The following is an 18,822-nucleotide window of genomic DNA, read 5'->3' on the forward strand; positions in this document are numbered from 1 at the left end:
CACCCACCTCCACCGTATCCCGCACAGCCCCGCCACGGGACACCAGGTGATAACTATTTGATGTATTAACTGAACAAGTTGTCTTGAAAATAAACAAGCTGAATGACGGATGGTGCCCGAATCTGCTTCTTATCTGTTACCAGTTACGATTTGCTTCCTTCCTGTCACTAAAGCGAGGCACACGTCAGTGGCTGACTGTTGAAACAGTGTAATAGGTGATGCAGCGGGATCTTGGTCTCACTCTCCCCCTATCCACGGATCCATCTTGTCCTTTATAGGAGTGCCACACTCACTTTCCTTTTGTACAATCTCTCTCTATCAAACTTCACTTGCCCCCCTTTCCCTTTCTCCTTTTTTTCTGTTTGGGCTCTTTCACACCAGCTGAACGCATGCATGAACCAAAATTTGTACACACGTTACGATGCATGCGCAGCGGGAAGTTGCGTTTCAGCACGAATCAGCAGTGCTGGTGCTAATTAACCCAATGGTAAATACCTTGCGTGTCTTGCGATAAAATTTACCTGGAGGCGTTACATCACTAATGCATTGCTTGATGTGAAAGGTCTATAGATTTTCATTTTATCTTGGAAATCGTGCATGATTGACGTTGCGTTAAAACGGCCAAAATCATGCCTAGTGTGGAAGGGCCCTAAATGTTAACTCTGAACTGCATCCAGGTACAGTATTTATGTATCATGTTTATATTGTAGGATGAAGCATTCGAAGATTTACTGTCAGAAGAGTACTTTGGGCTTAGACCCCAATTTATTTGCAGTGCATTTGAACTTTGTTTGTACCATTATAAAACAATAGAAATACTGAAACAGAAGAATAAAAAAACACAATTGAATGAAAAAGTATGACCAAACTGTAAAATATTGGGATGCAGTCCTGCGCACTATAGCACAGTATATTATAACTTCCTAGTGCCCCTGTGGTGTAATCCAGTTTTCAAGGGCCATTTGTAGTGTATTTCAGCATTCCAGTCTCTCTTTCTGTGTAATTCATGGCTGATGCTCATTTATTTCCAGCACATTCTGCTTGGCCTCCTCCTTCCCCTCCCCAGAGAGTCTGTGTACGTGTGATGGTGGGAATGACACCTGATTAGTGACCACAAATGCCCCCGCATCTTCTGGGATTTTAGTAATGCCCCTGGATGATGTGAACATAGCTTTTACTTTATTGCTCTTTACTGTGTAATTCCTCTAAGTGTCTCTTCTTTACTGGTTATCTTATTAACTAATGATCTATCACAAAATTGAAGTTAAATAATGTCAGCAATATTATTTGATAGTTTTAGTTTGCGTGACGCAGATAGAGATCTTGTTGACGTTGTGCAGGCTTTCTTATAGTGTGATGCAGTTTAATTTTCCAATGGGAGAATAAATTGGGTTTTCAGAGAGTAAAAATGCCACTGTCCACAATTGTGCAATTTAGCTTAGGCCTATCATTGTATGTTGGGATGTCTTCCATTTTCTGAAGGACATCGCTGCCTTCAACCAATTGTCTAGAATAGAAAAAGCAAACAGAACACAGCATTATTATCTTGAAGCAAATATCAGTTACCTTAGCACTACTAAAGTAACCATTTAACGCAAAGTAACCCATTAAAGTACCCCTAATGTAAAGCGATAATCACATTGCAGGGCTACTGCATATTTTGCCTTGCAATCAAATAGCGAGGGACAGAAAATGGAACGTTCAAATCTCCATATAAAGGTGGCCATACATGGTACAATTTTGCATTTTTTTTTCGATTAGATAATTTAGTTCGATTATTCCGTTAGATCGAATATAAAGATTTTTCCATCATGTCCGATCAGATTTTTCTAAAAAAAAAACGGGATAATCGTTCGAACTTCTTGATCGAAAAAAAATATTTTCAACTTTCATTCAATTCGATCATTTAGATCGAATAAACAGGAAAATCGAACGTTTTTTTTGTATCGTGTATGTGCACCATAAGAACTTCCTATATTTCGGTGCTACCAACACAGTGAGAGTCCTTTATTTATGCACCAATATTCTGAGGTACCTGTACTGCTCTCAGTATGTCTGTCTAGTAAGATGTAAGATGAAATTCTCATATGCATACTTAACCGTTGATGCTGGAAACTAAATGTAAAGCTATACACTGTCGGCTGCACATAGTAGACTAGCAAGCACTATGGCCTACCATCTGAAGACTAGGCCATACCAATTTGATTTAGATTTTTAATTGAGCAAACACAAGGTCTGTCTTGCAGCAAGTGGTCAGCCAAAAATACTGATTCAAACATTTCAGCAAACCTTCAGTAAGTATCACGTACATAGGTATGCTAAACTTTGTACTATATACAGTGAGGCAGGTAAGTTGGGTGCCGCATGGTGCCTGAAATGTGGGCATCGCTATAGCCCATAATGTAAATTACAGCTATATCAGCTCTCACTGAGTAATTTGGGCACCGGCATAGCCTGTAATGTGAATTACAGCTATATCAGTGCTCACTAAGTAATTTGGGCACCGGCATAGCCTGTAATGTGAATTACAGCTATATCAGTGCTCACTGAGTAATTTGGGCACCGGCATAGCCTGTAATGTGAATTACAGCTATAGCAGTGCTCACTGAGTAATTTGGGCACCGGCATAGCCAGTAATGTGAATTACACCTATATCAGCGCTCACTGAGTAATTTGGGCACCGACATAGCCAGTAGTGTGAATTACAGCTATATCAGCGCTTACTGAGGGCCCGTTCTTACCTGAGCGGGAATCGCGCGATTTCCGCTCACGGCAAACCGCTGGCGGTTCTGCAAAAACCGCTACACAATGTAGCGAGTGGCAGTGTTCTCACTGCCGCAGTTGCGGTTAGCGATAACCGCAACCGCGCTGCATGCAGCGGTTTGCCGTCGACAAGCGTTCCGCGATCAGCGATCGTGATTAGCGTGCAAAGCACGCTAATCGCGATCGCTCCGAAACCGCCGCAGTGTCCAGTGATTTTTCCGCGCTAATCACGGGAAAATCACTCCCACAAACCGGCGTTCTGAGATTATAAGTGTGAACGGCCCTTAGTAATTTGGGCACCGGCATAGCCAGTAATGTGAATTACAGCTATATCAGCGCTCACTGAGTAATTTGGGCACCGAGTGCCTGTAATGTGAATTACAGCTATGTCAGCGCTCACTGAGTAATTTGGGCACCGGCAATAGCTAGAGTACAAATTACGAGAATAATGGTGTAATTTGGGAGACAGCAATGGCTGGAGCCTGAATTACATGGGGGACAAAAAAATGAGCTAGTCAATAGAGGAATAGTTTAAAAAAACAAAACAAAAGGAGAATAGCTAGAGCATGGTCTTTCAGCTTCACCCTGCGTCCAAATTTCCCCATGTTGTTTTAGATAAATGCATATACAGACCTGAACATACTTTGTGGAAAGTTGGTAAAGTGGACTAAATATATTTATTTCAACCTGAAGCAGGTTCTACTCACCCAAATGCCACTTGTTTTCTATCCATATATGGCGTAGCTTGGAGAGTGATGTAGAACTGGGAGCCATTTGTATGGTGTCCCTTGTTGGCCATTCCAAGTATTCCACGCTTATTGTGAGGCACAGCAAAATTTTCATCTGTAACATAAGTCAATTTAATAAGTTTGGTATTTAAATGTGATGTGTCGCAAAGTACACCACCTGTTTGTTTCCACTGCAGTTGGAAAACAGTGGAGAATACTGGAGATCATGAGTAATTCCTGGCCTTCATCTTTAAACACTATCTGCTTAGTAGATGGCAAAGGTTTACAACCCTTGCCTTGTGCATATCAAAATATACTAAATAAAGGTTAGTGAAGTAGAGTTTTTGCTACTGCATATACCCATAGGAGTAGAAAAAAAAGAAAGAAAATACGTCATAGTAGTTCATGTCCTATGGCTACAATAATCAATGATATGCACATTAATGAACTTTACATATTTACCTTCAAACGTTCCGCCAAAGATAGATTCACCTCCGTTTCCTTTTCCTGAGACTATATCTGTTTTAAAACAAACAAAACAATTACAAAATTTTACATCTTTAGAAAACCCAGTTAATTCTGCATTGGATGAAATATACTGTAGAATTTCCTGTACTGCCCTAATGGTGTACATCCAAGGGCAATCTAATATTACATTCCTTGAATAGGTTGCACAAAATATTCGGCAAGCAAGTTCAACTCTTTTCTATCAAAGCCACCTGAACTGAGATGGATGTGGACGCTGCCATATTTCTTTCCTTTTAAACAATACCAGTTGCTTGGCAGTCCTGGTGATCTATTTGGCTACAAGTAGTATCTGAATCACACACCTGAAAAACAAGCATGTAGCTAATCCAGTCACACTTCAGTCAGAAACATCTGATACTGTATGTATGCTTGTTCAGGGTCTGTGGCTAAAAGACAGAGGATCAGCAGGACAGCCAGGTAATGTGCATGGTTTACAATGAAATAAATATGGCAGTCTGCATATACTTCTCATTCCAAGTGTCCTTTAATATTAAAATTACAGGAAGTGTTATTAAGATGTCTGAAAAAAATATCTACCTGTATTATTTATGGAAATTTGGAGACTGGGAAGTGAAAATTATAAGGTCAGGATGTATTCCATGGAAACAAAGCTCCTATTCTGTGTACTGTCATGTGTGAAGTCATGCAGCCAGTCAGCTAGGAGTGCCCAGTTTACAGACAACCTAATATTATCTGTTCTGAGCTAATAAATACATTGTAAACTCTTTATAAAATGATGTTTTTATTATTACACTTGAATCAACAGGCTGCTGCATGCCAGCTTATGTTTTGTGTGGTAAAAATACATAGCGTAATACTGAAACAGAAATGTGCATACCTTTGTAAATATGCAAACACTAAAATCAAACAGTTCAAACACATGACACTTTAAGCCTGCGCAAACATTCAAATACTAAACCAAATACTAAAAGGTGTTTAAAAGCTCCTTTTAAAATCTCAAATGCAATTATGTGTAAAAATTCCAGATAAATAATTACCACATATTACCTCCACCCTGTATCCAACCATTCTTTACAATTCTGTGGAATGGAGAACCCTTATAATGCAACTTGATACCGCTTGGAGAGTTCCCCGATTCCCCTGAGCACAAATCCTGGAAGTTTTTACATGTTTTAGGACACATATCAGAGAACAGCTGTAATAATGATGACATGAAAAAATATATACTGTAAATAACATACAATACAATGAAAGCATAATTTACCTAAAAAAATGCACAACAATGCTATAGTTAGTTTATAACAGTGTTTACAAGTCCAGTCCTCAAGGCCCACTAACAGTGCATTTTGTGTAAATTCACATTAATTAAGCTCTGCTGAAGTACTAATGGCCCCACTTGTGAACATTTGCAGTTTCCTCCAAAACGAGTACTATTGGTGGGCTTTTGAGGACAGGAATGGGAAAGACTGGTTTATATTGAAAGCTGTGTCCTTATTGCAGTGTACAATTTGGTAGATATATTAAACAGGAGAGAAGTGGAAAACACTGGAGAATATTCATTATCCAGCAAATCTGTACTGGATTTTTATACAGTGTCTGCTACTATGCTATTTTATTATTGGTTTAGAACCCCCTCTCTTCTTTATGGAAGGGGTATCTTTCCCATGGATGCCTGCCTTAGGGGTTGCTGTCGGATAGCTGATCAGGCCACTGAGGGGGGCGCTGTTTGGTAGTCCAGTGCTTTTGGGAGGAGTGCTTCCAACTGCCCTCTGAAATTCTTGAAGTCCACTTGTCCCCTGATCCTTGGGTGGCCCTGTTCCACAAAAAAAAAAGCCTCATCTCTGGATAAGTTCCAAACCTGGCTACTTATACAATCTTGCAATGTGGCGAAAGCCATTATAGCCAAAGAGTGGAAGTCCTCCTCTTTTAGTGTTGGGGCTCCTATTAGTAAAATGCAAGAAATCTACCAGTTGGAAAAAAAAAACACCTTTTCTCTCACCAGTCCTGAAGACCACTTTATCAAGGTCTGGTCCCCTTGGCCTATGTGGCGCCTTACCCACTAGACATATATAATGCCTCTTTGATGTTTGTTTTTTTCCATGAGTATTGCTGTGCCTTTGCATACAGAGTTCCTGCCTTTGTTACCCTGGGGCCTTTTTGGATAAACTTTATTCCCTCTGTACATTGCTAGTATTGGTATTCTGACTGTGTATTATGGCAATTATGTATTGTATTTTACTGTAGTTATCTAATAAATTATTGTTGAATGGAGAACAGGGTAACAAGAGAAACAGTTCACTCTGCATGTGTGCCCACCCTCACCTTGGGTTATCTCCAGGGTCACTAGCTAGCAATCTAAGTCTGCCAGTCTTTGACACCCCATGGCCTCACTACTGTGACACAGTGGCATGGACCTAATGGCACTCTGCCATGCAGATCCCTCTCGGATCCACAAGCAACTACTTGTGCATCTCCCCTGGATCAGGCAATTAGAACTGCTGCTCCTAAACGCTTGCCTGGATTTGGCGGATTAGTGTGTATGGCCCACCCTTCTCCTAATACATTTTTAAAAAGGTGGAGAGGCGCTTAGGTGGTATGGGAGTACAGATGGGGATAGTGTGGTTCTTTTCACCCGCTGCTGTTCACTGGCCAGGGGTTCCCAACCACCTCTGGTTGTGTTATAAATGTAGTCTATATAGGTATGAACAGCGCTGAGAGTAGTAGTTGGATAATATAAGCTTTAATAGATTGTTATGGTCTGTATATATTCAGGATAGATTTCAAAGCACAAGGTCAAATGTTAAAAATAGAGAATTTAAAATCTGTAAAAAGTCTCACAGCATATAGCTAGAGTGCATATATTGCATACACGTACCCTGTGTGTGTGTTTAGGATTAATATTCAATCAAAAAAATCCCTATTCAAAGGTACAAAAAATATATAAAATTACATAGCATGTAATTCAAATCCATATATTGCATACAGTTGTGTTATAAATGGAGTCTATATAGGTATGAACAACTCTGAGAGTAGTAGTTGGATAATATAAGCTTTAATAGATTGTTATGGCTTGTGTATATTCAGGATAGATTTCAAGGCACAAGGTCAAATTCTAAAAATACAGAATTTAAAATCGATAAAAGGTTGCACCGCATATAGCTAGAGTGCATATAATGCATACACATACCCTGCGTATGTTTAGGATTAATATTCAATCAAAAAAAGATCACTATTCAAAAGTTCAAAATATTTAAAATCGCATAGTACGTAATTCAAATGCATATATTGCATACAGCTAACTCGGTTGTTATAAAAGTTGTAAAAGTTCACACCGCATTGGGAGTATTCACCATAAATTCTGTGACAAAGAATGCAATATTCAGTCTACATTCAACAATCAACCCCATTCACTCCTGAGCCACCCGATGCTGTTTATGCACAAAAATGTGCTAAGAAAAAAAAAATTGGTCAGGAAATTCTGGGACCAAAATGTCCGAAAGCAGCGGGGGGGGGGGGGGGGGGGCAGTTTGATGATGAATGATTGATATTCTAGCAGTAGAGACTGAGTTTAGAGTACTTCTCGTGGTTGTGCTTCAATTGCGCTTGCGGCAATTCCGCCGGATGTAGATAATGGTGGATCACAAACTTGATGAACTGATCTTTTCCCCGATCAACGGGGGTACTCACGCTCCTGCAGCTATCCAGGTGTACAGCGGTTGGTGTCGTCCTGTGCGGGGCTCCGAATGTCCTTGTCCGCAATCCAGGTGCGTATCTTCCACTGGTTGCAGCGCTCCAGTTCCAGTGTAAGTGCTCCCTGACAGCGTGAGAGCTGTGCAATGTGACAAGAGTCCTTCCGGGTCTGCCTAGACACCGGTGGTATGCTTCCGGATATGGATGGTGACGTCACCCTTCTAGCGTGTTCGCAAGTGTTGGGTCTTCTGGTCTGCAGTACCTGATGGCCCTGCTCACACGCTATATCCCTCCAGCTGACGCGTTTCTGCGGTCCCGGCCGCCTTTATCAAAGCTTAATGGAAGTATACCAGTGTCTCAGCAAATCCTGGATATATTGTCTTTTCTGGTCACATGTCTGGTCTGGTCACATGTCTTTCCCATAATGCACTCCAGTCTTAAAGAGACAGTAGTCCTTTCTCTTCCTCAATCCCTTTGTATTAGTTCCATAGTTCTTTGTTTATGGAGGTAACTTAAACACCACTCAAAACGTGGTTTTGACACCATGCATAGGGGCATGAGGCCAGGTTATCACACATGTTGTAAGTTCAATTCCCCCCCCCCCCCCCCCGCTTGTACTTTGTCCCATCTTCGGTTTATATATTACACATGCTGATTTATGCATGTGTCCCTACCAGCTCCAAGTGTTAGTGAGGAGGGTAGGAAGCATGTGTAATATATAAACCGAAGATGGGACAAAGTACAAGCGGGGGGGGAATTGAACTTACAACATGTGTGATAACCTGGCCTCATGCCCCTATGCATGGTGTCAAAACCACGTTTTGAGTGGTGTTTAAGTTACCTCCATAAACAAAGAACTATGGAACTAATACAAAGGGATTAAGGAAGAGAAAGGACTACTGTCTCTTTAAGACTGGAGTGCATTATGGGAAAGACATGTGACCAGAAAAGACAATATATCCAGGATTTGCTGAGACACTGGTATACTTCCATTAAGCTTTGATAAAGGCGGCCGGGACCGCAGAAACGCGTCAGCTGGAGGGATATAGCGTGTGAGCAGGGCCATCAGGTACTGCAGACCAGAAGACCCAACGCTTGCGAACACGCTAGAAGGGTGACGTCACCATCCATACCCGGAAGCATACCACCGGTGTCTAGGCAGACCCGGAAGGACTCTTGTCACACTGCACAGCTCTCACGCTGTCAGGGAGCACTTACACTGGAACTGGAGCGCTGCAACCAGTGGAAGATACGCACCTGGATTGCGGACAAGGACATTCGGAGCCCCGCACAGGACGACACCAACCGCTGTACACCTGGATAGCTGCAGGAGCGTGAGTACCCCCGTTGATCGGGGAAAAGATCTGTTCATCAAGTTTGTGATCCACCATTATCTACATCCGGCGGAATTGCCGCAAGCGCAATTGAAGCGCAAAGTACTCTAAACTCAGCCTCTACTGCTAGAATATCCATCATTCATCATCAATTTCTGCAGTTCATTAATCTAGATCAAGGGTGTCAAACTCAAATACAAAGTAGGCCGAAATTGTACACTGTTACCTAGTCGCGGGCCAATCTCAATGTCTGCTGGCCACCTTCCTCCCTTACAAAGTTTCCAGGTGTCTAATGGTCCCCCTCCAACCCCTATCCAGTTCCTTGGTGTCTAGTGGCATTCCCTCCCCTACACAGTTCCCTGGTGTCTTGAGGCCCCCACCCTCCCCTATACTGTTCCATAGTGTTTAGCACTCCCCCCCCCCCCCCCACCTCCCCCATATGGCTTCCCTGGTGTTCTAGGGCTTCACCTCTAATATTGCTTCCCTGCTGGTCTAGAGTGGGCCAAACATAATGCAAAGTGGGGAAACCACTTGAGGGCCAAATTTAATGGCTCTGAGGGCCAGATTTGGCCCACGGGCCGGAGCTATAACATGAGTGCATATGGGTTTCCTTTAGGTAGCTGTGTGGTTGGAACAATACTACAATATAACCTACTTCACCCTGAAATAGGTGGTTTAAGGACTATGTGAAAACGCAAAATAAATAAATATTGCCTATTAACCTACTAACCGGATGTCTGGATCTGTGCCTTGTTATCCTGCTGGTGGCAGCACTGGGGAACTTTGGTGTGGACTTCCGCTGTCTACCAGCAGATGGCTCTCATCTTGCTGGAAGCTGTGCAGTTCCCCAGCAGATGGAACTGAGAGGAAATTCTGGCCAGTCACCTGATCAATGTGCGGCATACTTAAAGAGGAACGCCAGTGAAAATAATGTAATAAAAAAAAAGTGCTTCATTTTTACAATAATTATGTATAAATGATTTAGTCAGTGTTTGCCCAATGTAAAATCTTGTAAATCCCTGATTTACATTCTGACATATATTACATTGTGACATTTTTACTGTTGGCAGGAGATGTAGCTGCTGCATGCTTTTTTGGCAGTTGGAAACAGCTGGAAACAGCTATTTCCCACAATGCAGCAAGGTTCACAGACAGGAAACTGCCAGGAGTACGTACTCAGAGTTTATTGTGGGAGGGGTTTCACCACAATATCAGCCATACATCGCCCCCTGATGGTTTGTTTGTAAAAAGAAATAGATTTCTCATGTAAAATGGGGTACCTGCTACTGATTGGGATAAAGTTAAATTCTTGGTTGGAGTTTCTCTTTAAGGGTGGACTTGCTAGAAGCACATTGCTAGATCATTCTGTTTCCTTGCAGTGTTGTGATTCTGGCCAATTTCCCTGTACTCCTTGATCTTTGTCCTGAACTCTGAGCTCTCGGTATTGACCATTGCTAGTCCGAATATTCTTTGCCTGCCATCTGTATTACCGTGTATTCTGATTGCCTGCTTTGATTACTGCCTGTCTCACTATTCTCTTGTATGACGATTTGATTATTCACTCCTGTATATATTGTGAGATCTGTGTTCTTGTTTGTGCCATTGTATAAATTGTGTGATCTGTGTTATTGCATATTTGTTGTATATAATTGTATAGTTAGAGAGGTTCTGGAATTGTGATTCATTGTTTCTTGGATTGTATGATGTATGTGTATGGTGGATGTACTGTATACTTGAATTGCTGCACCTTTGTAAATAAAACACGTTTTTGCCTTCAAATCCAACCTGTGCAGACCTCAGTATTTTCATATATGTGATTTCTTGCTCTTGCATTGTCTTGATAAGAATCTGCATGTGCAGATCCTTACACCGGAAAACTTACCTCAAACAGTAATCTGCCAATTGGCTTTTCCTGAATAGCGATGTCCAGGTATACAAAGGCGTTCTACAAAAATGAAATCAGCAGATTACAGTAAATAACATTCTAATGCACAGAATAAATATGTTTTTGGGTAATAACAAACATAATGAATACAGTAAAATTCCCTTATCGTAAACTCCAGGGGACCTGGCCAAATAGTTTACTATATCAGAAATTTACTATATCATGATTCGTCATACATTGTATATTGTATTCATACAGGCGCATGGTTGGAACTTGGGGACTGAGTTTCCTATAGCCAGAGGTTTACTATATCAGAGTTTACTATAATGAGATTCTACTGTTATGGCCCATACTCACGGGCAACTTTTTGGGCCTGTCGCCAGCACACGTGAGCGTGTGGGCGACAGGCCGGCGACAGCTCCTCGCCAGGTCCCTCCACGTACACACGCGGAAGAGGGACCAGCGGCGCGACGGAAGCTGTCGCCGACGTTCCTCCTCCCCCCGCCGGAAGCTCCGTATTCCTCAATGGAGGTTGCTGTCGCTAGTCCGCATACTCACGCGGACTAACGACAGTTGCGGCGGAGTTGCGGCGGCAACTGTCGCCAGGCGATTGAGCAGTTCAATCGCCTGGCGACATCAGCGACGAGCGACAGTTCGGGGTGCGCGCCCGTGCAACGGCGCATACTCATGGGCGACATGTCGCCGCAACACGCGCGCGGCGCGTGTTGCGGCGACAATTGTAGCCCGTGAGCATGGGCCATTAGATCTAACTGAATTTATGATTGCTATCAGCTAGTGATGAATAGAGATGGTCAATAGGATACTAATAACTGTAAATTTACCAATGCAAACTGTATGCAGCTTGGAATTGGGCCAATAAAAGTTGTCAGGAGGTGCAAGTCAGAATTAGCAGCATCTCTAGCGATTGGCCAGCTCTAGCGATGAACTAGGGAAGAAAATGGAGTAGGTACTAATTTAACATCAAATGATCAGTCAATTAACACGGTGGTGTCCTGCATACCAAGGCTAAAACTCTCTGTGCTAATTTCCAGTTGCTATACTCTTTGTGTGAAATAACAATTTGCTTTGGTTCTTCCTTGTAATATAGTTCATTGGTTGTCTTATTAATGCAATTTCCCTGGTGCCTCTCCATGGCAACATACTAATGGGTTAATTCCTGTTCCAATTAACCCTGACAGGATGATTAATATAAAAGTTTTTAGCTGACTGCTCGCAGTATTCTTTTTTCTGTCCTCTCCCTGACAGGTTACAGATAGATTGGATCTTCAGATGTCAAATACAGGCAAGTATACCTATCATCTGATCATCGGAAAAAGAAAGGTACGCAGATTATGGTTATAGTAGGGGTTACCCTTCCCCTGATACGTATTCAGGCATCTAAATGAGCCGCTAGGAATACCTATAACTACGCACATGCATAGTCTAAATGGCATCGCATACTAATATCCCTGTACTAATATATATATCTGCAGTACATTACGAAGACATTTTGTTCGTTCCCCCTTCCTGTCATCTATGCGCTGCAGCCTGGCGGCGATTGGTGACAAAGATTGAGGGGCACAGTACCAATGTATAAATATTACCTTTGCTTGGTTCGTGTGGAAAGTTTGTTTTAGAGATGGTCCGGCCGGGTACTTCCGCCTACGCGTCTGACCCGGAAGTGCGTCACTACGCTATCCGCTTGCCGATTGGCTAAGCGGGTAAGGGCAGGAGGTTGCGGCGGCCATTTTGGATTAGGTCACAGGTGTGGCAAGCATCTGATTGGTTGCCATTTAAAAGGCCGGCGCGAAAGGCTGAGATTGCTCTAGTTGCAGGTCGGACGGCGTCTGATGAGCATCTCTAGCGCTGCAGCCTATGTGGGGAGTCCACACAAGATACTGTTAGAAGTAGGTGTTTTGTTCTATAAGTCTTGCTGCGTATTTCACTACTGTGCTAGTTTTTTTCTCCTACTTAGTACTGATGTATATATACTTGTATTACTATTTTAGAGTGTGTACTGTGCCCATATCAATCTTGGAGATGGGGAAAGCAAAGGAAAAAAAGAAGTCTAAAGGGTAATATTCTAAAAAAAAAAAAAATAAAAAAAAAAAGGAGGGGGTTAAAGGGATTCCCCTTATACATTAAAATCACTAATAGTGATTATGTATATTTGTCTGCTTCCCACAGATCTCCAAGACCGAGATCAAGATCAAGGGACAGACAGACAAGACCTCCATCAAACTCGCCTCCTCGCAAATCCTCAGGATATTATAGAAGGTCACCTTCAAGGGACCACAGAGATCGATTTGACTATCGACAAGCGAGATCAAAATCTAGAAGAGATGATAGAGAAAGATCTAGGTCTAGATCAGCACAAAGGATAAGATCACCACAACGATCTACAGCTTATCAGCAAAACCCCTCAAATCAACCATTTAGCCCAGAAAGTATGGTAGCGATTATAAAACAGACTGTATTGGAGCAGATGGCGGCTACATCCGCAAGTACGATGACACAAGATAGAGTGGCAACGCCAAGGGCGGAAGATACGTCTTCCTCTGTTCTGGAAATACAGGAGTCTCATGAGGATGGGGCAGATAATATGGACCCAGAGGAAGTATCATCAAACTTTGATTTTACCTTAATACAGCCATTAATTCAGGCAGTGAAAGCCGCAATAGGATGGGAAGATACAGAGACAGAATTAAAAAATCCAAGTAAATACTATCCGCATTTGAAGAAGAAAACTACTTCCTTTCCTTTGATGGAGGAAATAAAAGAACTCTTTACTGACGATTGGGAAAGATTGGATAAAAAGCCTTCCCTTCACAACAGATGGTCAAAATTATATCCTATTGCAGATGAGAAAGCACCGTTTCTATCCTCCTCACCACTAGTTGATGCTTCTATTTCCAACCTTGTAAAACACCTCACACTTCCCATGGAAGATTCTGTAACATTTAAGGAAGGACTTGATCGCCGGGTCGACAGTGATCTTAAGAAGATTTATTTTTCTTCAGTTTCATCAGCAAAACCGGCGATCGCTTTAACTTCAGTGGCAAAAGCCATTAAAGCGTGGTCCAAAAATGTTGAAGACTTAGTCAACGCAGGAGCAAAGAAGCAGGATATTCTAGCCGCAGTTCAAGATATTAAAATCGCAGCAGATTTTGTGAGTGAAGCATCCATAGATACCATAAGAGCGTCTTCCAGAACTATGCTCTCATCAATAACTGCAAGGAGGGCCTTCTGGCTAAAACCTTGGATGGCGGATCCAATGTCGAAACAGGTCTGGGTGAAGATCCCATTCGATGGCACAAATCTATTTGGGTCTAAACTGGATGAAGCAATAAAAAGAGTCACGGGAGGTAGATCTACCTTTATACCCCAGGAAAGAAGAGTAAAGAGACAACGTTTCTTCCAAAGAAATCAAGTTCAGACAAGATTCAGAGATGCGAAAACATATAGACCTGGACGTGAATTTCGCAGAACATGGAACATAAAAGGAAATACCAGTCAAAGATCTAATAAGGCTTCAGCGTCTACTTCCCAGACGACAACTAAGTCCTTTTGACAGTCCGACTTCCCACACTCATTCAGTAGGTTCACGTCTAAGAACGTTTCGAGGGGTGTGGGAAGCAAACATAGCAGACCCTTGGGTGACCACTACGATAGCCAGAGGTCACACCTGGTCCTTCAAAAAGACCCCAAAGTTAAGATTCAGAGCAACAAGAATGCCTATGTCACAGGAGAAAAGACAAGTTCTTCTACAATTCAGAAAAGATTTATTAGCACAAGAAGTAGTGCAAAGGGTACCCGATCAAGAAAAATACAGGGGAATATACTCACCCGTGTTTCTAGTGCCAAAGAAGTCAGGCGGATGGAGGCCAATTATCGATCTAAGACACTTAAACAGATTCATTGTTGTAGAAAAATTCAAGATGGAGTCAATCCACACAATTATAGGAGCGGTCCAACCAGGGGATTATATGATATCTATCGACCTCAAGGATGCCTATTTTCATATACCCATCCATCACAACTTTCAACAGTTCCTCAGGTTTACAATACAAAGTGTTCACCTCCAGTTCACATCACTTCCATTCGGCCTCTCAACCTCACCTCGTACGTTCTCAAAAATCCTTCAAGCACTGGTGGCGTTCCTCAGGATAAAGAGAATAAGACTTTTCAATTATCTAGACGACCTACTGTTGTTGGCTCAGACAGAAGAAGAGTTAGTACAAAATCGAGACATGGTTCTAACCACTCTGAACGAGTTCGGATGGTTAATAAATATACAAAAAAGTCATCTTACTCCAACAAGACATCTCCTTTACTTAGGAGCCCTATTCAATACAGAGGACAACACTGTTTCTCTCCCACAGGACAAGATACTTCATCTAACAGAAGTTATAGAGGAAATAGAGGTCACATCCAAGGTGTCAGCAAGACAGTGTCTAAAAGTGTTGGGACTTCTTACATCCACAATACCGATGGTCAAGTGGAGCAGGTGGCACATAAGACCTTTTCAGCTAGGTTTTCTCCACCAGTGGGAGAAGAGAGATTACCAGCAGATGATATGGATAACACAAGAAATGAAAACATCATTGCTGTGGTGGAAGAATATTCAGAATCTTCAGAATTGCACTTCCCTGAAGCCAGAATCATGGACGATTTTGACAACCGATGCAAGCCTAAGAGGTTGGGGTGCAGTCTGTGGAGATCGAGCAGTGCAGAATCAGTGGTCTTGGCAGACACCGGTGGTTTCAAACGAGTTAGAGCTTACAGCTGTCCTGTTAGCCTTGAAAGCTTTCGAAAGACAAATTGCACAAACATCCTTATGTATCCATTCAGACAACAAGACAGTAGTGGCATACCTACAAAGACAAGGGGGTACCCGGAGCCGAGTTCTGATGAACATCATGGAGGAGATAATGGCATGGTCACAGAACAATTTGAACAATCTGAAAGCCTTCTACATTCCAGGGAAGGAGAATATACTGGCAGACTTCCTGTCGAGAGCTTCACCGAACAACCTGGAATGGTCCCTGAATCAGGAGATTTTCAATCAGTTAGTTACTCGTTGGGGGAGTCCGATGATCGACTTGTTTGCAACAAAATACAACAACAAGTTGCCAAACTTTTACTCCAGATACCCATATCAGATGTCGAGGGGAATAGATGCGATGAGCCAACCATGGCCGGAGTTTGTGTATGCTTACCCACCGACACCATTAATACCCAAGTTTCTGCAGCGGTTGATATCACAGAGGATAACAGCAATTGTAATTCTACCATATTGGCCCAGGAGACCCTGGTTTCCACTCATTCTACAGATGGCCACAGAGGAGCCAGTTCATCTACCTCCACTCCAGGACTTGCTATCCCAGAACAATATTCTGCATCCTTGTCCTCAGAGATTACAACTGACGGCATGGAAACTGAGAGGAGGAAGTTGAGAAGTCTAGGTTGTCCAGAAGACGTTGTTATGACCTTACAGAGCGCAAGAAAGGTATCCACTAAAAAGTATATTGTAGTATATGGAAAAAGTTTGTGGATTATTCGGTGCAGAATCAAATAGATCCACAAGCACCAACAGTGGCTCACATACTTACCTTTCTACAAAAGGGAGTGAATCTCGGCCTAAGTCTCAGTTCCATTAAAGTCCAGGTGTCAGCCTTGTCGGCTTTTTCAGGAGTCCAATGGTCAAAGAACGTGTTAATTCAACAGTTCATCCGAGCAGTATTAAAATTGAGACCACCTAGAAAAAATATATACCCAAAGTGGGATCTACCCTTAGTTTTAAGGTATCTGGAACAAGAACCTTTTATTCCCACAGAACATTGTTCTCTACAGAATCTGACCCAGAAAGCAGCATTTTTAGTGGCGATAGCCTCCTCAAGCAGGGTCTCCGAAATACAATCTTTCAGTATTATTGAACCGTATACGTAATTTTTCAGTGACAGAGTAGTTCTTAGGCCATGTCCACAGTTCCGGCCTAAAGTGGTATCAGAATTCCATATTAATCGAGAAATTTCACTACCAGTGTTGTTTCTAGATGAACACGAGGAGACACAAAATACAGAATCAACAGTTAAAAAGAAGCATCCACTGGATATTTCTGATGTCCTTCAAAACTATTTGACAAAGACCAAAGAGTTCAGGAAAACAGAACAATTGTTCATTATCCCTTCTGGATACAAGAAGGGACAACAAGCATCAAAACGGACAAGAGCAACCTGGATTACTAAAGTCATAAATAGAGCTTACATAGCAAACGGCCTAGAACCGCCTAAACAAGTGTCAGCACATTCAACCAGAGGTATAGCAGCCTCTTGGGCTGCACATGCCAGAGTGTCAGCAGAGACCATTTGCAAAGCTGCAAGTTGGGCAACAGTGCACACTTTTGTAAACCACTATCAGGTTGATCCAAAGGCCTTGACTACAGCAGAATTTGGAACAGTTGTACTATCTGCTACTTGAAAAAAAAAAAAAAAAAAAAAAATATATATATATATATATATATATATATAAAAAAAAAAGAGAAAACTATTGTTTGATAAATTTACTTATAAAGTTTTCAGCATTACCCACCCTTGTGTGATGTTTTGTCTTCTTCTTGGCTATATACATCCCATTAGTATGTTGCCATGGAGGCACCAGGGAAAACGGAAAATTGTATACTTACCTACCGGTAATTTTCCTTTCCTGGTGCATCTCCATGGCAACATACGAACCCTCCCATGAGGAGAGGTAATATACAAAAGAATACTGCGAGCAGTCAGCTGAAAACTTTTATATTAATCATCCTGTCAGGGTTAATTGGAACAGGAATTAACCCATTAGTATGTTGCCATGGAGATGCACCAGGAAAGGAAAATTACCGGTAGGTAAGTATACAATTTTCCGTTATCTTGCTCCAGAATTGTGGGAGCAATCCAAAGTGGTGTTATTATCACAAGGAAGCATGGCATTCCCTATCTAAAAAGATAGAGCTACTTAGTAGTTGGTGCTGCCTGCGGTCCTAATGTGAGGCCCTGTGAAAGCAGGACAGATGAATTGGATGCCGGGTTCGGCAGCTGTGTAATAGCCTGCAATGTTTAATTGCAGTTCCACAGCGCTGAGGTGGTGAGTTGGGTGCCTGATAGCAGTAGTTCAGCTACCACTAATTGACTGGCTATTAGTTCAGCTACTGATCATTTAGTATTTCAGCTAGAGCTTTTACGTTACATTAGCAGGCTATTACTAGCAGAAGGACTAGTACTTCAGCTTGTAGTCTATTTGGGTGCCGTGGTGGTGGTGGTGGTGGGGGGGGGGGGTGCTAGTGTTAGGTATTGGGAGGGACGATAGTTTTAGACATTAAGTAGGGAGCATAAAGTCGGTGTACTTTATTTATTTTATTTATAAAGTGCCAACATATTACGCAGGGCTGGACATTTTGTTGAAGTTACAGACAATATTTAGAGGTGACATACAGCGATAAGACAATACAGGAATACATGCAAACCAGATCATGCAGTACAGTATAAGTACTAGGTAATGCTTAGTCAGTCAATGGATGGGGAGATTAGGCCAGTCGAGTTCACTCAGATCCATAGGATGGGTGTACGGTAATGGAGGTGCGTTAACAGGTAGGAGACACAAGGAGGAGGACCCTGCCAAAGGCTTACAATCTAGATTGAGAGGTAGGACATGAAAGGTAGAGGACCAGAGTTCCGCTGCAGGTTTAGAGCACCGGTGAGGGAGGGTAGGCCAGAGTGAAAAGGTGCATTTTGAGAGCCTTCTTGAAGATGTTGAAGGAAGGGGCAACCCTAATGGGGGGAGGTAGGAGTTCCATAGTGTTAAAGAGAATCTGTATTGTTAAAATCGCAGAAAAGTAAACATACCAGTGCGTTAGGGGACATCTCCTATTACCCTCTGTCACAATTTCGCCGCT

At 42.3% G+C, this 18,822-nt stretch overlaps 1 protein-coding gene across 1 annotated transcript in view; it reads right to left on the minus strand.

Annotated features, from left to right (window-relative positions):
- Window positions 1–1,342: 1,342 nt before the first annotated feature.
- PPIL6 (peptidylprolyl isomerase like 6) overlaps window positions 1,343–18,822 on the minus strand; it is a 38,846-nt gene continuing 21,366 nt past the window's right edge. Inside the window, exons 4-8 of the mRNA XM_068279446.1 lie at window positions 10,887–10,949; window positions 5,028–5,175; window positions 3,954–4,010; window positions 3,471–3,606; window positions 1,343–1,507 (exon numbers count right to left, since the gene is read on the minus strand). Coding sequence (XP_068135547.1) covers window positions 1,396–1,507; window positions 3,471–3,606; window positions 3,954–4,010; window positions 5,028–5,175; window positions 10,887–10,949 — 516 coding nt within the window. The 3' untranslated portion in view covers window positions 1,343–1,395. The remainder of the gene's footprint in view (window positions 1,508–3,470; window positions 3,607–3,953; window positions 4,011–5,027; window positions 5,176–10,886; window positions 10,950–18,822) is intronic.

The sequence above is a fragment of the Hyperolius riggenbachi genome, chromosome 4, assembly GCF_040937935.1.
Source record: "Hyperolius riggenbachi isolate aHypRig1 chromosome 4, aHypRig1.pri, whole genome shotgun sequence".
Classification (NCBI taxonomy): Eukaryota; Metazoa; Chordata; class Amphibia; order Anura; family Hyperoliidae; genus Hyperolius; species Hyperolius riggenbachi.